This window comes from Carcharodon carcharias, chromosome 14 (assembly GCF_017639515.1).
Source record: "Carcharodon carcharias isolate sCarCar2 chromosome 14, sCarCar2.pri, whole genome shotgun sequence".
Lineage (NCBI taxonomy): Eukaryota > Metazoa > Chordata > Chondrichthyes > Lamniformes > Lamnidae > Carcharodon > Carcharodon carcharias.
This window is the reverse complement of record NC_054480.1, coordinates 95,561,589-95,583,606: the sequence shown is the minus strand read 5'-3', so window position 1 is coordinate 95,583,606 and position 22,018 is coordinate 95,561,589. Positions and strand designations below refer to the sequence as shown.

The following is a 22,018-nucleotide window of genomic DNA, read 5'->3' as shown; positions in this document are numbered from 1 at the left end:
ATCAGCTTCAGTTTCACAGTTTACAACGTAGGAGACAATCTCATTGAGTGGGGGGATGGCTGGGCGCAGGGTCATTATAACCCACCCAGCGGGTTAATGATACCATTGGATCAGCCATTCACTGATCCCATTACCCTTGTTGGCCAATGTTTCAACCTGAAAGAGATTTTTTGCAACATCAGTTTTCTACTTGGCTGAAGATTTCGACCTCATATTCTCTCCATCACAAATACTGCTCAACTTTCACCTCTGTAACATCGTCTTCACTTCACCTGAGCCCATTGACTGTGCTCACAAGCTGAAGAAGATGCTGACAAAATATGGGTAGAAGCAAAGACTGTAGAGGTCATGAATGGGGTGAAAATTGTAATGCAGGATGTGCTATAAAGTTGCTGAGAGTGGATAAGTCACCTGGACTGGAGAGGCTTACAGCCTAGAATGCTAAGGGAAGTTGCGATGAAGAAAGCGGAAAGGTTTGCAATAATCTTCAAGTATTCCTTGGAAATGGGGGAGGTGTCAGAGGATTGGAACGTAGCAAATGTGACACCTTTATTCAAGAAAGTCTATAAGGAGATTCCTGGTAACTACAGGCCAGTCAGTTTAACATCAGTGGTGGGTAAAGTTTTAGAAACAATAGTCAGGAAGGGAATAACAGACACTTGGAGAGATTAGAGTTAAATGAAGAAAACAAGCATGGATTTGTAAAATAGCCTTCGACTGTGTCCGAACCATTTCCCACACTTCTGCCCTCACCCCTTTCCTTCCCTCCAGAACCATGATAGAGTTTCCCTTGCCCTCATTTCCACCCCACCAGCCTCCACATTCAAAAATTATCCTACACCATCTCCGCCAACTTCAGCATGATGCCACCACCAAATGCATCTTCCCCTCCCCTCTCCTATCAGCATTCCGTAGGGACTATTCCCTCTGCAACACCCTGATTCACTCCCACATCATCCCCAACATCCCATCCCTTTCCCATGGCACCTTTCCATGCAATCTCAAGAGGTCCAACACCTGTCCCTTTACCTCCTCACTGTCCAGGGCCCCAAACACTCCTTCCAGGTGAAGCAGTGATACATTTGTATTTCTTTCCATTTGGTCCACTCTATTCGCTGCTCATAATGCGGTCTCCTCTACTCTGGGGGACTAAACACAGACTGGGTGACAGCTTTGTGGAACACCTTCACTCAGTCCGCAAGCATAGTACAGGCCTTCTGGTCACTCGCCGTTTCAATTCACCATCTTGCTCTCACGCTCACATTTCTGTCCTCAGCCTGTTACAATGTTCCAGTGAAGCCCAACACAAGCTGGGGGAACAGCAGCTCATTGTTCAATTAGATACTTTACAGCCTTCTGGACTCAACATTGAGTTCAACAACTTCAGACCATGAACTCTCTCCTCCATTTTGATTTTTATCCCCAAGTGCCAGTCTGTATCCTCTTATATTGTATTTTGCCTTCAGATAGTGCTGACCTTTATTCTGCTATGCACACCTTCTCAGGACCAGTCATTTGTTTCTTTCATACAATCATTACCATTGCCATTGCCTTTGGCTCCATGGCACCTTTGTTATTTAATCTCTCCCGCCCTCTAAACGATCCCTGACCTTCCTTTTTGTGCCACCTGCCCCTCACATTCCTGCTTTTCTTAGAAGAAGAGGAGTCATTTTGGACTTGAAACTTTAAATCTGTTTCCCTCTCTACAGATGCTGCCAGACCTGCTGAGCTTTTCCTGCCCTCTCTGTTATTATTTCAGACCTCCAGCATCTTCAGTATTTTATTTTTCTATTTTTAAAAGGCAAATCGTGTTTGACAAATCTAATATAATACTGCTCCCCAAACCCAACATACCACACACTGTTCCTCAAACCCAACATACCACACACTGTTCCCCAAATCCAACATACCGCACACTGCTCCCCAAACCCAGTGTACCGCACACTGTTCCCCAAACCCAGCATACCACACACTGTTCCCCAAACCCAACATACCACACACTGTTCCCCAAACCCAACATACCACACACTGCTCCCCAAATCCAACATACCACACACTATTTCCCAAACCTAACATGCCACATACTGCTCCCCAAACCCAACATACCACATACTGTTCCCCAAACCCAACATACCACACACTGTTCCCCAAACCCAATATACCACACACTGCTCCCCAAACCCAACATACCACACACTGTTCCCCAAACCCAATATACCACACAATGTTCCCCAAACCCAGCATACCACACACTGCTCCCCAAACCCAATATACTGCTTACTGCTCCCCAACCCAACATATGACATACTGCTCCCCAAACCGAACATGGAATTCACCGCTACCTAAACGTACAATACAGTGCTAGTCACTTCTGTAATCTAGGGAAACACAGCAGCTAATTTACACACGGCAAGATCGCACAAACACTAAATGTGATAATGACCAGATAATCTGTTTTAACATTCGTCGAAGAATAAATATTGACCAGGATGTGGATGAACACTCCCTTGCCCCTCTTTGAACAGTGTCATGGGATATTTTCCTCCTCCCATCATCTCAGTTTAATATCTCATCTGATGGACACAACCTCCAAGAGTCCTCTCAATAGTACACAATGGCATTGTAAAGTTATGATGTGCTTTTAAACCGGTCTATTTGTTGATGGGACAGCCCATCACCCAGTTGATTCAGTTTTCTAGCTGTGTAACACCATAATAACCCATCCAGCAACTACACAATTCAAAATTGCAGTGAAACATGCACAACTCAGTGAAGTATAAAGCTGAGGCCATGAGTAAGTTTTGCCCCTGCTACTGTTACCCTGATTGTCCAGGGTACAGAACAGCAGCCCAAGTTTCACTGTGTCACACCCTACAATATCAGGCTTTTTACTGTCAGCTGCAGCTTCTGCATGTCTCTGATTCAATCTATTGGAATGAAGACAGGAATGAGGTCAAACTCTCTCGCGGTTACCAGATCAGTCACATAGTCACGTTATTGACATTTACGTAAGAGTTTCCTGGAGTTCAGGAGTGTCCAAGTTTGGCTCCCACAGGTCATACTGCAGACCCTTAAAACATCACCTTCCGGAATGTGCCCACCAATTCCTCAACTGCTGATCTTGTCAAACATAATGGGTTCAGTGTGGGGATACCTCAGTGGTCAGGTGTGCCAAGTATTTCTCCAATGCCCACTGTCCATGGAGAGGCTTTTCAAAGCAGTTACTACCAGTGATTTACTTATTGTTTTGAAATGTAAACACTCTTGTAATGTAGGAAACGTGGCAGCCAATTTGCACACAGCAATATCCCACATGCACAGTAATTGTGATAATGACCGGATAATTGTTTTTGAGATGGTTATTGAGGGATAAATATTGGCCAGGACACTAAGGCTAACTTCCCTGCTCTTCTTCAAAGTAATGCCATGGGATTTTTTTACATCCACCTGAGAGAGGAGTCGCAGCCTTTGTTTAATGTTTCATCTGAATGGAAGCATCTCTGACAGCTCAGCATTCCCCAAGTACTGCATTGGAGGGTCAGTCCAGATTGTTGTGCTCAAGTCCTGGAGTGGGGTTTGAATCTACAACCTTCTGACTCAGAGACGAGTGCGCTACCCTGAAGAAGGGTTTTACGGACTCGAAATATTGACTCTGTTTCTCTCTCCACAGATGCTGCTAGACCTACTGAGTTTTTCAGCATTTTCTGTTTTTGCTATCCATTGAGCCATGGCTGACATAAGGAAGAACAGGGAGAACATCCAGGGGAAAGAGTATCAGGAATTAGGAACTAAATTAAAAAGCAGGAGCTCGAGGGTAGTAATCTTCAGATTATTAGGTAAACTAACTTATTTGGCAAAGGGTCAAACAGATCAGAAAAGTAAATGAATGGCTGAAGGAGTGGTGAGAAGGTTTCATTTCTTGGGATGGGTACACAGTTTTTGAGATAGAGAAAAGCTATATTGCTGGAATGGGCTACACCTGAACTGAGCTGGGACCAAGGCCTGAGTTGAAGGATTAATAATAGAACTTTAAACTAATAAAGGGGTGGAAGGTAAATATGATAATAACCGAAAGATATTAAAAAAGGTATAAGGAGGAAGGTCAGTGTATTAAAGGAGATAGAATTAATATAGATACTCTTGGAACAGACTATAAGGAAGTCATAATAAAACTTGTTAAAATTAAATCAGGGGTAACATGAAATAAAATCACTTTAAATTTCCTGTACAGCAATGCAGAAAACATCAGCAACCAATTATGTGTTAAGTTTAAAAGTGTGACAAAATCATCAGGGCCACTATCAACATCCTGGGGGTTAACATTAACCAGGCACCAAACTGGACCAGCCATATAATTTGTTATGTCCCACCCCCAGGTGAGGTTCCCCAAAGTTGTTGATCCAGGTGAGATCCCTCAATTTGTCACCTTCTGGCTGGGACATGCCCAAATTGTTATGTCCCGGGTAAGGAGACTCCCTGTCTTTATTCAATGCACAGCCCCCCCTTCCCCACCCTCTGTTGGTCACAACAAGATTTAATCTAAAAAGGATCCCTTTAGCGGATACCTTTTTCCCAGACCCAATCATTCTACTTTTGAAGGAATCAATTTGATCAGGCTTTCTTGAGTTAAAGGCAAGAGTAAGTTTATTAACTACTAAAGGCAAGAAAGGATAAAACACATACGTACACAGCCCAAACAGGTTAAAAGTAAGAATTTAGCTTGAAGTAAGTGAATATATACATATATATATATATATAATATATATGCTTGACTCGTGGGGCGTGGGTGATTGAGCGCTGCGGCTGTTGTGATTCGAGATTCCTGTAGAATTGACTCTGGTAGATGAATATTCGGATTCAAGGTTCCAGTAGAGTTGACTCCGGTAGACAAATAGTCAGTTTTGAGGTTCTAGTAATGTTGAATTCGGTAGAGAAAAGCTGGTTTCGAGGTTCCTGTAGTGTTGAATTCGGTAGAGGGGAGAGAGATCTGGATACCTCCAAAATGACGATTTGCAGAGGTGCTGTGTGTGGTTGTTACTTCTGAGTCAAACTTCCAGCTCTTGCTCTGTCTCAGAACACCCACCAACAGACAGACAACAGGGCAGCTTTTCAGCTCACTTTTAACCCCCTTCTTTTTATATTCCAAGTGGGAAGCGAATTCATAAATCTGTCATTGCTCAGAGGATTTCTTGATGAGATGATGCTCATTTCCCATTATGTCCCCTTGTCTCTAGCGGAGGGAGTAATTAGCTCCTGGATGTCTTTAGAAGTACCTTGTCTGGCAACAGAGTGGAGTTCCATTACGTCTTAGGGAGTCACCCTGCAGCATTCCAACCAATGGCTTGTGTGCATTTTTAAAATCTCAGATCTTATTTTTAAAGTCCAATATTTTCAGATACAATTTGGTGTTTTCCTTCATTATAATGATAAAATATTGTCACTACAAGAGCAGATCTGAAGCTGGGAATTCTTTGGTGAGTAACTAAACTCCTGACTCCCTAAAACCTGCCCATCATCTACAAGGCACAAGTCAGGTGTGTGATGGAGTAGTGAAATAAAAACAGAAAATGCTGGAAAAACTCAGTAGGTCTGGCAGCATCTGTGGAGAGAGAAACAGAGTTACTGGTACAGGTAAAACGGATGAGTTAAGGGTGAGGATTGACACGTGGAATTGTGATATAGCAGCCATCACAGAGACGTGGTTGAGGGAGTGGCAGGATTGGCAGTTCAACATTCCAGGATATAGATACTTTAGGCAACACAGGGGATGGGGGGAAAGAGGAGGAGGCATTGCATTATTAGTTAAGGAGTCACTTACTGCAGTAAGGAGAGATGATATCTTGGAGGGGGCATCAAATGAAGCTTTGTGGGTAGAGCTTAGGAATAAAAAAGGGACAACCACATTGTTAGGTGTTTATTATAAACCCCCAGATAGTCAGCGGGAAATTGAGGAGCAAATATGTGCACAATTTGCAGAGGCGTGTAAAAACAATAACAATAGGGTAATTATATTAGGTGATTTCAACTTTCCCAACATTAATTGTGATAGACATAATGTTAAGGGCTTGGATGGAGTGGATTTCTTGAGATGTGTACAGGAGAACTTTTTAGGTCAATATGTAGAGGGTCCAACAAGGGACGGCACAGTGCTGGACCTAATTCTGGAGAATGAAACTGGACAGGCACCTGGGGTGGTAGTGGGGGAGCGTTTTAGTGATAGCAACCATAACATGGTACAATTTAAGCTTGCTATGGATAAAGAAATAGATAAGTTGCAAAAAAATGTTTTGGATTGGGGGAGAGCAGATTTTAGTAAAATAAAGCAGGATCTGGCCAAAGGTAGACTGGGAACAGCTACTTGTGGGGAAATCTACAGAAGAGCAGTGGGGGGCATTCAAAAAGGAAATGGGGAGGGTACAGGCTCAACATGTTCCCTCTAGGTTGATAGGAAGGAGTAACAAGCCCAGAGAACCATGGATGACCAGAGGCATTCAGGTTATGATGAGAAGGAAAAGAGAAGCTTTTAGCAGGTACAAGGGAAGCAAATCAGTGGAGGCATTAGGGGAGTAGAGAAAGTGCAGAGTGGAGCTTAAGAATGCGATTAGGAGAGCAAAGAGGGGATATGAGAAAGCTTTGGCTGGTAAAAGTAGGGAAAATCCCAAGATATTCTATAAGAATATCAATGGGAAGAGGATAACCAGGGAAAGAGTAGGGCCCATTAGGGGCCAAGAGGGCAATCTATGGGTGGAGCCAGAGGACATTGGTAGAGTGTTGAACGAATACTTCACATCTGTCTTCACCCAAAAGGATGAGGATGAAGGTTTGGAACCCGGGGATAGAGACTGTGAGGTTCTTGAGAAAATTGATATAGGGAGTGACAAGGTATTGGAGGTGTTGGCAGGCTTAAAAGTGTACAAATCTCCAGGTCTGGATGATTTGTGTCCCAGACTGTTGAGGGAGGCAAGGGAGGAGATCACAGGGGCTCTGACCCAAATTTTTAATTCCTCTCTGGCCACGGGGAAGGTGCCAGAGGACTGGGGAACAGCTAATGTGGTTCCGCTATTTAAGAAGGGTTGTAGAGATAAGCCAGGGAACTACAGGCCAGTGAGTCTCATGTCAGTGGTAGGGAAACTATTGGAGAAAATTCTGAAGGAGAGAATCTACTTCCACTTGGAGAGGCCAGGTTTGATCAGGGATGGTCAGCATGGCTTTGTCAGAGGGAGGTCATGCCAAACAAATTAGATTGAATTTTTTGGGGAGGTAACCAGGTGTGTAGATGAGGGTAGTGCAGCTGATGTAGCTTATATGGATTTCAGCAAAGCCTTTGATAAGGTCCCACATGGGAGACTTATAAAGAAGGCAAATGCACACGGGATACAGGGTAATTTGATGAGGTGGATTCAAAATTGGCTTAGTTGTGGGAGACAGAGGGTGATGACAGAAGGCTGCTTTAGTGACTGGAAGCCAGTGTCCAGTGGCGTACCACAAGGATCTGTGCTCGGTCCCCTATTATTTGTCATTTATATAAACGACATAGATGACTATGTGGGGGCTAGGATTAGTAAATTTGCGGACGACACGAAGATTGGCTGGGTGGTTAACAGTGAGGTTGAGTGTCTTGGGCTACAGGAAGATATAGACGGGATGGTCAAACGGGCAGATAAGTGGCAGATGGAATTTAATCCTTAAAAGTGTGAGGTGATACATTTTGATAGGAGTGATTTGACAAGGAGGTATTCAATGAACGGCATGATACTAGGAAGTTCTGAGGAACAAAGGGACCTTGGCGCGTGTGTCCATAGATCTCTGAAGGCGGAGGGGCATGTTAGTGGGGTGGTGAAAAAGGCATATGGGACACTTGCCTTTATCAATTGAGGCATAGATTACAAAGTAGGGAGTTGTATAGAACCTTGGTGAGGCCACAGCTGGAGTACTGTGTGCAGTTCTGGTTGCCACATTATAGAAAGGATGTGATTGCACTGGAGGGGGTGCAAAGGAGATTCACCAGGATGTTGCCTGGGATGAAACATTTAATCTATGAAGAGAGGTTGGATAGACTTGGGTTGTTTTCGCTGGAGCAGAGAAGACTGAGGGGCGACCTGATCGAGGTGTACAAGATTATGAGGGGTGGGTGGATAAGGAGCAGCTGTCCTCCTTTGTCGAAGGGTCAGCCACGAGGGGACACAAGTTCAAGGTGAGGGGCAGGAGGTTTAGGGGGGATGTGAGGAAAAACTTTTTTACCCAGAGGGTGGTGACAGTCTGGAACGCGCTGCCTAGGAGGGTGGTGGAGGCGGGTTGCCTCACATCCTTTAAAAAGTACCTGGATGAGCACTTGGCACGTCATAATATTCAAGGCTATGGGCCAAGTGCTGGTAAATGGGATTAGGTAGGTAGATCTGGTGTTTCTCACGTGTCAGTGCAGACTCGATGGGCCGAAGGGCCTCTTTCGCACTGTGATTCTGTGTGATTCTGTTTCGAGTCCATATGACTCTTCTTCAGAGGTGATGGAATGCTCTCCATTTGTCTGGATGAGCGCAGTTCCCACAACAGACAAGAAGCTCAACAACATCCAGGACAAATTAGCCAGCTTGGTTGGTACCCCATCCACCACCTTAAACATTGACTCCCCCCATCACCGACGCACAGTAGCAGCAGTGTGTACCATCTACAAGATGCACTGCAGAAACTCACCACGGCTCCTTTGACAGCACCTTCCAAACCCACGACCACTACTAGCCATAAGGACAAGGGCAGCAGACTCATGGGAGCACCACCACCTGGGTGTTCCCCTCTGAGCCACTAACTATCCTGACTTGGAAATATTTCGCCGTTCCTTCACTGTCGCTGGGTCAAGATCCTGGAACTCCCTCCCTAACAGCAATGTGGGTGTACCTACACCACATGGACTGCAGCAGTTCAAGAAGACAGCTCACCACCACCTTCTCAAGGGCAATTAGGGATGGGCAACAAATGCTGGTCTAGCCAGAGACACCCACATCCCATGAAAGAATAAATTTCAAAAAAGGCATATGGATAGGGCAGGGATAGTTACTCAGAAAAAAAGTTCTGTCCATAATTGCACATAGTATAAAGAATAAAATAGATGTGTTTGAAACACACATTTACCTTGGAGAGTATGATGTTGCACCTATTGGAGACCTGGCTGCAATGCTTTGCATGACTAAGATAAATGTTTAAAACTTTGGAAAGGACAAGGAAATTGAGAGGACACAATGACAGCAGTTGTTAAATAGATTTGCATAAGAGAAAAAACAGTGAAAACTATGGAACAAAAGCCAAATACTGCATACGCCGGAAATCTAAAATAAAAACAAAATGCTGGAAATACTCAGCAGGTATGGCAGTGTATGTAGTGTGAGAAACAGAGTTAACGTTTCAGGTCAATGATCTTTGCTGGAATGGAATACTCTCTGGAATTTGGAATATTTCCCTTAATGGTGAGAGATTAGAAACTGTGGTGGAGGGGAGAGATCTGGGTGTCAATGTACACAAATCACAGAAAGAGAGTGGCCAGGGACAAAACAGTAAAGGACAAGGTTAATAGAAAGTTAGCCTGTGTCACCAAGGGAATACAAAGGGGAGGAAGTGATGCTTTAATTGTACAGAGTCTTGGTCAGACCATATCTAAGTACTGAGTTCAATTTTAAACACCATAGCTCAGGAAGGAGATATTGGTCTTGGGGAGGGACAGTGAAGATTCATCAGACTGATACAAGGGTTTAAAGACTTACCTATATTGAATTCTGGGTGCAGAAACTTGCTTGTATTCCCTTGGTTACAGAAGATTATGGGTGATCTAATTGGACTAATCTGGGGGTTTGGTAGCACAGTGGTTATGCTACTGGATGAGTAATCCAGAAGTTTAAATCTCAGCATGGCAGCTTGGGAATTTAAATAAATCTGTAATAAAAAGTTAGTCTCAGTAGTGGTGACCATGAAACTACTGGATTGTCATAAAAGCCCATCTGGTTCACTAATGTCCTTTAGAGAAGGAAATCTGCTGCCCTTACCTGGTCTGGCCTAAATGTAACTCCAGATCCCCAGCAATGTGGTTGACTCTTAATTGCCCTCTGAAATGGCTGAACAAGCCACTCAGTTCAAGGGCAATTAGAGATGGGCAACAAATGCTGACCTTACCACAGCCACATCCCATGAAAAAATAAAGAAGAAAAAGATCATCTGTTTTATTAATGTAAGTTGATGGGATAAAGGTTTCAGTGGAGAACCTGAGATGGGGAGAAGTCCTTGGCCCTGACACGCCCCTGATAGTGTGGCTCTCCCTCAGTACTGTACTGAAGTGTCAGCCTAGATTTTGTGTTGTAAAAGAAAGGGTTTATGACATCACATCCTGCCCTGGTTCTGAATATTATGCAATTTTCACCCCACATAAACAGAATTGCATTATGCGAATTCACAAAATTGTTTTTATTCCATAAAAAAAATGATTCTAATATCATTGTAAGGTGAGCTTCATTGGAACTATGTTTTGTATCAATCTAAATGCATGGAATAGCAATGCTGAAGCCCAGATTAATCACACCCTTTAAAACCAAGCTCTTTGACCAAATGTCTGGTCACCTGTCCCTGCCCTAAGATCCCTCTGCAGCTCAATGGATGATTATACACCTGTGAAGTACATTACCACATTAACAGGTGCTATCGAGCTGCAAGTTGTTGTTTGGGTTTTGAAATGCAACAGTACTAAATGTCCTATCTGGCTTGTTCTAGTCATGTGACTTCTGCCATGAGGCACTCCCTCTGTACGCTGCCATTTTACATCAGTTCAATAAAGGCCTACAATCGGAAAGCACTGCTGTCTTGGAACTTGAAACAATGCCTTTAACATTGTAAAACATCTCAAGCAACTTCAGAGGAGGAGATTCAGAGATAAAATGGTACTAAGCCAAATTAATTTTAGGATAGGTTACCAAAGTTTTGTCAAAGAAGCAGGTTTTGAAGATGGTCTTACTTTTCTGCATTCTGAGCATGTAAGCATCACTGGCAAGGCCCTGCACTCCCACATTTGGGAGTTCTAAGCTTTTAACCCAGAGACAATGAAAATACAGCAATATATTTCCAAGGATGATGAGTGACTTGGAGTGGATCTTCATCTGCTGCTCTTGCCCTTCTATATAGTAGGGATCGTGGGTTTGCAAGGTGCTGTCGAAGGAGCTTTGGTGAATTCCTGCAATGCATCTTGTAGATGGTGTACACTGCTGCCACTGTGCATTGGTGGACAGTTTCTTAAAGGAAGTGACAAGGTTGAAGAGCAGTGGGATTGAGGAAAGCGATTTCAGGGCTCTCGGCCTAGACAGTTGAAAGAACAGTCACCAATGGAGAGGTGAAAGCAGCGATGGACAAAATGCTAGATGTAGATGAGCGCAGAGATTTCAGAGTGTTGTAGAGCTGGAGGAAATTTCAGAGGCAGGGAAGGATGAAGCCATGGAGGGATTTCAATACAAAAATGAGAATTTTAAAAATTGAGGTGTTGCCAGACTGGGAACCAATGGGACTTGGTTTGAATTAGGGTATGGGCAGCAGAGTTTTTGATGAGCTCAAGTTTATAGAGGGTGGGAAACCAGGATAGATAATCCCACTATCCTAGTTATTGGGTGGGTAAAATCACCAATCACATGTGTAGAAGGGCATTTAGAATTCAGTGAGCTACATCAGTCACCTATTGGCTGACAAGCAATCTGTTACCGGATACCTTCCATACCAGGCTATTCAAGCAAGTGGAGATTTAAGTAATGTCTCACTGATGAGGTCAGCAAGCTTGCCTCTTTCGTGTTTAATGTTGAGGATTTAAGACCCAGTAGTGAACAGAAATTTAAATACCAAAGTGCACAATATCCCTTTAAATATCCCTTTAAAGGGGCAGTTGCATTCCAGTAAAGGCAACATGTTTCATCTGACTCAGTGGTTAATCACAGGCAGAAATCTCAGCAAGTCAGAGATCACCTGAGTTACCAGCAGTCAGGTAACTCACTCTCGATTTTGCTTTCATTATTCTTAATATCACCAATCACAAGTCAAAGGTCACCACTCAGTTTTCCTGCCTAAAAGTATAAAAGCCTCTCCAGAGGACAAAGTTTATTCATCAAATTTCTGAAGAGAAAGAACAGTATCTCCTTCAAATTCTGCCATTAAAAGCAAGGGACAAGAGAGTATGAAGTAAAGGAAGCAGTGTCAGATCTCCTGCAGCTTAACGTCCTTCCCTGTACAAGCAGGTGATTAGAATGATCCAGTGAACACCAGTTCAAATTGAGAATTTGAATTCAGTTTTAAATAAAATCTGGCATAGATATCTTGGTAGTTTATAGAGGTAGAGAATGTTACGAATATGGGGAAGTGTGAGGACATGGAGGGATCTGAAAACAAGGATGAGAATTTTAAAATTGAGGCCTTGTCAGACTGGAAGCCAGTGTAGAGCAGGGAGCACAGGGATGATAGGGAAAGGGACTTGATTTGAATTCAGACACCTTCTCTAGAGTTTAGATGACCTCAAATTTATGTAGAGGCAAAATGGGAGGTCAGCCACGGACAGTTGGGATAGCTGAATCTGGAGGTAACAAAGGCATGGATCAGGGTTTCAGCAATCGATGAGCTAAGGCAGAGGGGGTGAATGGTGGGGTTACAGAGGTGGAGACAGGCACTCTAGGTGATGGAAAGGACATGGGGGCAGAAGTTCCTAGGAGCAAATAGTACAACAAGGTTGCAAATGGCCTGGCTCAGCCTCAGACAGCGGCCAGGGAGATAGATGGAGTTGGTGGCTAGGAAACAGAGTTTATGGCGTGGCCTGAAGACAAAGGCCAGGATTTTCCATCCCCACTGTGGCGGGGCTGGCCACAGGAGATTCGGCGGCCCAGTCCAAAACCCATTGACTTTCTGCAAGACTGGACGATCCTGGTGGCTGGTGAGGCTAGAAAATCCCATCCAATGGCTTCAGTCTTCCCAAGATGAAATTAATTGGTAAAAATTTCTTCCCATTGGGAAAGCAACTTGACAAATCAGAGACAGGGGAGGGGTTGAGAGAGGAGGTGGGGAGATAGAGCTAGGTGTCATCAATGTACATTTGTAAACTGACATTTTGTTTGTGGGTGATGTTGACAAGCTGCAGTGTGTAGTTGAGAAATAGAAGGAGGACAAGGGACCTTTTAAGTTCATCTGAGGAAGCAAACAGGACCTTCATCTAATCATCTGGAAGACTGCTGACTTTATAGCACTCCCTCAAGACCACACTGCAAGTGTCAGCCTGTGCTCCAGTCTCTGGAGTGGGCCTTGAATCCATGACCTTCTGGCTCAGGTGAAAATGCTGCCCATTGAGGTACAGCGGACACCTTATGTAGAACTTTTATTCACCAAAGTCAGTCATGTCAGTGAAATTGAACTTTTGATCCCACTGCCAGTAACTGCAACCACTCCCAGATTAAAAACAATGCAGGTAAGATACAAGATAAAGCTTCAAAGTGGAAATAGGAAGTTCCAGAGCGACACGACTGGTCTGAAAGCAGTTTTAAAGAGAACAGACGAATGAATGCACAGGTGTAATAGAAGCATAGAAACTAGGAGCAGCAGTTGGCCAAACGGCCCTTCGAGCCTGCTCCACCATTCATTATGATCATGGCTGATCATCCAACTCAATAGTATCAATAGCTGATAGTCTCCCAACCTCGGACAGCCCGCTTCTACCTCCGACCCAAAATCCACAAACAGGACTGTTCCAGCACACTGATTGTATCAGCCTGTTCCTGCCCCATGGAACTCATTTCTTGCTATCTTGACTCCCTTCTCTCTCCCCTTGTCCAGTCCCTTCCCACCTACATCCGCGATTCCACTGACACCCTACATCATATCAACAATTTCCAGTTCCCTGGCCCTAACTGCCTTCTCTTCACCATGGACGTCCAATCCCGCTACACCTCCATCGCCTACCGCTTCTTCCTCGAACAGAGGCCCAAACAATTCCCATCCACCACTACTCTCCTCAGTCTGGCTGAACTTCTTCTCACACTGAACAATTTCTCCTTTAACTCCTCTCACTTCCTCCAAATAAAAGATGTGGCTATGGGTACCCGCATGGGCTACAGCTGTGCCTGTCTCTTTATGAGGTATGTGGAACATTCCTTGTTCCAGTCCTACTCTGGCCCCCTCCCACAACAATGATTACTTCGGTGCTGCTTCATGCTCTCATCTGGACCTGGAAAAATTTATTAATTTTGCTTCCAATTTCCACCCCTCCATCATTTTCAAATGGTCCATCTCTGACACTTCCCTTCCCTTCCTTGACCTCTCTGTCTCAATTTCTGGTGATAGACTGTCCACCAATATCCATTACAAGCCTACCGACTCCCACAACTACCTCGACTACAGCTCCTCACACCCCGCTTCCTGTAAGGACTCCATCCCATTCTCTCAGTTCCTTCACTTCCTCGCATCTCTTCTGATGATACCACTTTCAAAAACAGTTCCTCTGACATGTCTTCCTTCTTCCTTAACCAAGGTTTTCAACCCACGGTGGTTGACAGGGCCCTCAACCGTGTCCGGCCCATTTCCTGTGCATCCGCCCTCACACCTTCCTCTCCCTCCCAGAAACATGATAAGGTCCCCCTTGTCCTCACTTACCACCCCACCAGCCTCCGCATTGAAAGGATCATCCTCCGCCATTTCCGCCAACTCCAGCATGATGCCACCACCAAACACATCTTCCCTTCACCGCCCCAGCCTGGCAGGGATCATTCCCTCCGGGACACTCTGGTCCACTCCTCCATCACCCCCTACACCTCAACCCCCTCCCATGGCACCTTCCCATGCAATCGCAGAAGATGCAACACCTGCCCCTTTACTTCCTCTCTCCTCACCGTCCAAGGGCCCAAACACTCCTTTCAAGTGAAGCAGCATTTCACTTGCACTTCCCTCAATTAAGTCTACTGCATTCGTTGCTCCCAATGCGGTTTCCTCTACATTGGAGAGACCAAACGCAGACTAGGTGACCGCTTTGCAGAACACCTTCGGTCTGTCTGCAAGCATTACTCAGACCTCCTTGTCGCTTGCCATTTCAACACTCCACCCTGCTCTCATGCCCACATGTCCGTCCTTGGCCTGCTGCATTGTTCCAGTGAAGCTCAATGCAAACTGGAGGAACAGCACCTCATCTTCCAACTAGGCACTTTACAGCCATCCGGACTCAATATTGAGTTCAACAATTTTAGATCATGCACTCTCTCCCCCATCCCCATCCCCATTCCGATCTCCCCCTTTTTATTCCAATAATTTATATAGATTTTTCTTTTCCCACCTATTTCCATTATTTTTAAATGTATTTCCATCCATTGTTTTATCTCTACCTTTTAGCCTTTTTCGATTCCTTCACCCCACCCCATCCCCACTAGGGCTATCTGTACCTTGCTTGTCCTGCTTTCTACCCTTAATAAGCACATTCCTTAGATAATATCACCACCTTCAACAACTCTTTGTCCTTTTGTCTATGAAATCTTTTGGCTATTTCCACCTATCACTAGCCCTCTATCCAGCTCTACTTGTCCCATCTCCCCTTAAACCAGCTTATATTTCACCTCTATTCTATTTTTACTTAGTTCTGTTGAAGAGTCAAACGGACTCGAAACGTTAACTGTGTTCCTCTCCACAGATGCTTCCAGACTGCTGAGTTTTTCGAGGTATTTTTATTTTTGTTTTGGATTTCCAGCATCCGCAGTTTTTTGCTTTTATTTTTGCTTTTGTCCAACTCAATAGCCTGCTCCTGCTTTCTCCCCAGATCCTTTGATCCCTTTCGCCCCAAGAGATTTATCTAATTCCTTCTTGAAAACATACAATGTTTTGGTCTCAACTACTTTCTGTGGTAACAAATTCCACAGGCTCACCACTCTCTGGGTGAAGAAATTTCTCGTCATCTCAGTCCTAAATGGTCTACCCCATATCCTCAGACCGTGACCCCTGGTTCTGAACTCCCCCACCATCGGGAACATCCTTCCTGTATCTACCCTGTCTAGTCCTGTTAGAATTTTATAGGTTTCTATGAGATCCCCCCTCATTCTTCTGAACTCCAGCGAATATAATCCTAATCGACTCAATCTCTCCTCATATTTCAGTTCCGCCATCCCAGAAATCAGTCAGGTAAACCTTCGCTGCACTCCCTCTATGGCAAATACATCCTTCCTCAGATAAGGAGACCAAAACTGCACACAACCTTCCACGTGTTGTCTCACCAAGGCCCTGTAAAATTGCAGCAAGATGTCCCTGTTCCTGTACTCGAAGGCTATGAAGGCCAACATATCATTTGCCTTCTTTACCGCCTGCTGCACCTGCATGCTTACCTTCAGCGACTGGTGTACAAGGACACCCAGGTCTCGTTGCACATTCCCCTCTCTCAATTTATAGTCATTCAGATGATAATCTGCCTTCCTGTTTTTGCTACCAAAATTGATAACCTCACATTTATCCACATTATACTGCATCTGCTATGCATTTGCCCACTCACTCAGCTTGTCTAAATCACACTGAAGCATCACTGCATCCTCCTCACAGCTCACCCTCCCACCCAGCTTTGTGTCATCTGCAAATTTGGAGATATTACATTTAATTCCCTCTTCTAAATCATTAAAATATATATTGTGAATAACTGGGGTCTCAGCACCGATCCCTGCAGTACCCCACCAGTCACTGCCTGTCATTCAGAAAAAGACTCGTTTATTCCTACTCTTTGTTTCTTGTCTGCCAACCAGTTTTCTATCCATCTCAATACACTACCCCCAATCCCATGCAATTTAATTTTACATGCCATTCTCTTATGTGGGACTTTGTCGAAAGCCTTCTGAAAATCCAAATAAACCACATCCACTGGCTCCCCCTCATCAACTCTACTAGTTGCATCCTCAAAAAGCTCCAGTAGATTTGTCAAGCATGATTTCCCTTTCATAAATCCATGCTGACTCTGTCCGATTCTGCTACTGTTTAACACGTGCTCAGCTATTAAATCTTTTATAATGGACTCTGGAATTATCCCCACTACCGACGTCAGGCTGACTGGTCTATAATTCCCTGTTTTCTCTCTGCCTCCCTTTTTAAATAGTGGGGTTACATTAGCTACCCTCCAATCTGTAGGAACTGTTCCAGAGTCTATAGAATCTCGGATGATGACCACCAATGCATCTACTATTTCTAGGGCCACTTCCTTAAGTACTCTGGGATGTAGATTATCAGGCCCTGGGGATTTATCGGTCTTCAATCCCATCAATTTCCCCAACACCATTTCCCTACTAATACTGATTTCTTTCAGTTCCTCCCTCTCACTAAACCCTGTGTTCCCCAACATTTCTGATATGTTATTAGTGTCCTCCTTTGTGAAGACAGAACCAAAGTATGCATTTAGTTGGTGAGCCATTTCTTTGTTCCCCATTATAAATTCCCCTGTTTCCGACTGTGAGGGACCTATATTTGACTTCACCAATCTTTTTCTCTTCACATATCTATAAAAACTTTTACAGTAAGTTTTTATGTTCCCTGCAAGCTTACTCTCGTACTTTATTTTCCCCTTCTTAATCAATCCCTTGGTCCTCCATTGTTGAATTCTACACTGCTCCCAATCCTCAGGTCTGTTGTTTTTTCTGGCCAATTTGTATGACTCTTCCTTGCATCTAATACTATCTCTAATTTCCCTTGTAAGCCATGGTTTGGCCACCTTTCCTGTTTTACTTTAGTGCCAGACAGGAATAAACAATTATTGCAGTTCACCCATACACTCTTTGAATGTTTGCCATTGCCTATCCATCGTCATCCCTTTAAGTAACGTTTCCCAATCCATCATAGCCAACTTGTGCCTCATAACATCGTAGTTTCCTTTATTAAGATTCAGGACCCAAGTCTTAGAATCAACTACGTAACTCTCCATCTTGATGAAGAATTCTATCATATTATGGTCGCTCATCCCCAAGGGGCCTCGCACAACTAGATTGCCAATTATTCCTTTCTCATTACACCATACCCAGTCGAGGATGGCCTGTTCTCTAGTTGGTTCCTCAATGTATTGATCCAGAAAAACATCCCGTACATACTGCAGGATTTCCTCCACTATGGTATTGTTACTAATTTGATTTGCCCAATCTAAATGCATATTAAAGTCACCCATAATTACAGATGTTCCTTTATTACATGCGTCTCTAATTTCTTGTTTAATGCCATTCCCAACATCACCACTACAGTTTGGGGGTCTATATACATCCCCCACTAATGTTTTTTGCCCCTTAGGTGTTTCTCAACTCTACCCATACAGATTCCACATCGTCGGAGCTAATATCTTTCCTAACTATTGTATTAATTTCCTCTTTAACCAGCAATGCAATTCCACCACCTTTTCCTTTTTGTCTGCCCTTCCTAAATACTGAATAGTATTTAGTTCAGTTCCCATCCCTGGTCACCCTGCAGCCTTGTCTCCATAATCCTGACTATATCATACCTGTTTACATCTCTTTGTGTGGTTAATTCATCCACTTTATTGCGAATGCTCCTTGCGTTAAGGCACAAAGCCTTAAGGCTTGACATTTTAACATTACTTGTCCCGTTCCCACTATTTTTCACTGAGGCCATGTTTGATTCTTGCCCTTGATTTTCTGACTATCACTTTTCTTACACCGCTTTCTGTCTTTAGTTCTTGTCCTTGATTTCCCTCTCCTCTGACTCCTTGCATAGGTTCCCATCCTCCTGCCATTTTAGTTTAAACCCTCCCCAACCACTCTAGCAAATGTTCCCCCTAGGACATCAGTCCTGGTCCTGCCCAGGTGTAACCTGTCCAGTTTGTACTGGTCCCACCTCCCCCAGAACCGGTCCCAATGTCCCAGGAATCTGAAACCTTCCCCTTCACACCATCTCTTCAGCCACGTATTCATCCGATATATCCTGCTATTTCTACTCTGACTAGCACGTGGAACTGGTAGTAATCCTGAGATCACTACCTTTGAGGTCCTACTTTTCAACTTACTTCCTAACTCCCTATATTCTGCTTTTAGACCTCATCCCTTTTTATACCTATGTCGTTTGTAACAATGTGTACCACGACCACTGACTGTTCACCCTCCCCCTTCAGAATGTTCTCTAGCTGCTCTGAGACATCCTTGACCCTAGCACCTAGCAGGGAGGCAACATACCATCCTGGAGTCTCGTTTGCAGCCAGAGAAACAACTATCTATTCCCCTTACAGTTGAATCCCCTATAACTATTGCATTCCCACACTTTTTACTCCTTCCCTGTGCAGCAGAGCCAACCGTGGTGCAATGAATTTGGCTGTTGCTGCTTTCTCCTGAGAGGCCATCCCCCCAACAGTATCCAAAGTGGTATATCTGTTTTGCAGGGGAATAGCCACAGGAGATTCCAGCACTGCCTGCCTAGTCCTCTTGCTTTGCTTGGTGGTCACCCATTCCCTTCCTGCCGGTGGACTGTTAGCCTGTGGTGTGACCACCTCTCTACACGTGCTATCCACAATACTCTCCACCTTGCGGATGCTCCACAGTGTCCCCAGCCACCTCTCCAGCTCCAAAACCCGGGCTTCCAGGAGCTGCAGCTGGAGACACTTCCCGCACACATGTTGGCCCCAGGCACTGGACATGTGCCCGGCTTCCCACATAGAGCAGGAGGAGCACACCACGGCTTTGAGCTCTCCTGCCATGACTTACCCCTTTAAATTAAATTAAACCTTTTGGAAGATACTTAATATCAATTACTCTTGGGCCCTTCTTCCCTGCTCCATGTTGTTACAGAATATAGCCCCTACAAACAATGAACCACAAAATAAGACCTTAAAAACTATAAGCAATAAAAGTAGTAAATGCTTACCCGGCCATACTCACGGTACTCAAAGTATCACCTCATTCCCTCCTCACTGAACTCCTTCAGTCACCCCTGCTCTACCAGCTTCTCTTCAACTCCCGACTCTTCTTGCACTCCTCTTCAACTCCCGACTCCTCTCGCGCATCTCTTCAACTCCTGACTCCTCTCACGCTTCTCTTCAACTCCTGACTTCTCTCGTGCTCCTTTTCAACTCCCGACTCCTCTAGGTGCTGCTGACTGCCTGTCCCAGAGTCCTCCTCTCGCTCTCTCCTAATCTGTGGTCAAAAGGAGGAAAGACATTTCCCCAACACTAACTGATCAGATTAAAGGGAGAGCAATAAGGTCATAAAAACTGAGGATACAGAGAACAGGTATCAGTGCCAGAAATCGTGAGGCCTCAAGGTGATTATGAACTGAATATGCTGTAAAGAGGAATGGATGGAAGAGCAGACTCAAGGAGGTAAGGGCATACAAAGAAAGAGTGAGAATAAGCATCAGGTGGATAGTTTAGAAACAAGCTGCAAACTGTCACATGAAGGAAATATAAAACTACAACATAAATACTGAAGATGTTATAGGCTCACTGAACTGCTGCTTCCTTATCAAATCTAGGTTTGATTGAAGGGTTTATATTCAAAGCAAGGAGCTCATTCTTCTGACCCCAGGAATGGGATAGTTGCTAGATTTACTGCTGATACAAAGATAGGTAAGAAAGTAAATAGTGACAAGGATGTAAGGAGGCTACAAAAAGATATAGATGGGTTAAGTGAGTGGGCAAAAATCTGGCATATGGAGTATAATGTGGGAAAATGTGAAGTTGTCCACTTTGGCAGGACGAATAAAATGGAAGCTTATTATCTAAATGGTGGGAGATTGCAGAGCTCTGAGGTGCAGAGGGATCTGGGTGTCCCAGTGCATGAATCACAAAAGGTTAGTATGCAGGTACAGCAGATAATTAGCAAGGCTAATAGAATGTTATCACTTATTGTGAGGGGAATTGAATACAAAAGTAGGGAGGTTATGCTTCAGTTGTGTAGGACACTGGTGAGACCACATCTGGAGGATTGTGTACAGGCTTGGTCTCCTTATTTAAGGAAGGATGTAAATGCATTAGAAGCTGTTCAGAGAAGATTTACTAGACTAATACCAGGAATGAGGAGGGAATGAGGTGATCCTTTGAGTACTGTGAGTATGGCCAGGTAAGCATTTACTACTTTTGTTGCTTATAGTTTTTAAGGTCTTATTTTGTGGTTCATTGTTTGTAGGGGCTATATTCTGTAACAACGTGGAGCAGGGAAGAAGGGCCCAAGAGTAATTGATATTAAGTATCTTCCAAAAGGTTTAATTTAATTTAAAGGGGTAAGTCATGGCAGGAGAGCTCAAAGCCGTGGTGTGCTCCTCCTGCTCCATGTGGGAAGCTGGGCACATTTCCAGTGCCTGGGGCCAGCATGTGTGTGGGAAGTGTCTCCAGCTCCAGGAATAGCAGCGTTGTCTTATGAGGAAAGGTTGGGCAGGTTAGGCTTGTATCCACTGGAATTTTGAAGAGTAAGAGGTGACTTGATTGAAACCTTTAAGATCCTGAGGGGTTTTGACAGAGTGGATGTGGAGAGGATGTTTCCTCTTGTGGGAGAATCTAGAACTAGGGGTCATGGTTTAAAAATAAGAGGCCGCCCATTTAGGACAGAGATGAGGAAACATCTTTTCTCTCAGAAGATCGTGAGTCTTTGGAATTCTCTTCCTCAGAAGGTGGTTGAGGCAGAGTCTTTGAATATCTTTAAGGCAGAGCTAGATAGATTCTTGATAAGCAAGTGGAGGAAATGTTCACGGAGTAGGCAGGAGCCTGGAGTTGAGGTTGCATTCAGATTAGCCATGATCTTACCGAATGGTGGAGCAGGCTCAAGGAGCCAAGTGGCCTACTCCTGCTCCTAAGTCCTAACTCCTAAGTGGTTTACTCCTAATTTGAATGTATGTATGCATGAACCGCAACCCCACCAACAGCAGAGGAGCCCCTTAGCTTGCAAATGCCGATTGATGGGGGCATGTGGTGCTTTTAACATGTCCTTCCAACTTGGCCCTGGTCCATGCTGAATGGGCTTCAGCAGAAGTGATGAGAAGTCATTTTATTTCAAGTCTTGAGAAACATCTTACTCATTAATGG

At 44.3% G+C, this 22,018-nt stretch overlaps 1 protein-coding gene across 1 annotated transcript in view; it reads left to right on the top strand.

Moving 5' to 3' along the window:
• The first annotated feature begins 438 nt into the window (after window positions 1-438).
• Window positions 439-22,018, top strand: part of LOC121287554 (A-kinase anchor protein 2-like) — a 112,118-nt gene continuing 90,538 nt past the window's right edge. Inside the window, exon 1 of the mRNA XM_041205486.1 lies at window positions 439-580. Coding sequence (XP_041061420.1) covers window positions 439-580 — 142 coding nt within the window. The remainder of the gene's footprint in view (window positions 581-22,018) is intronic.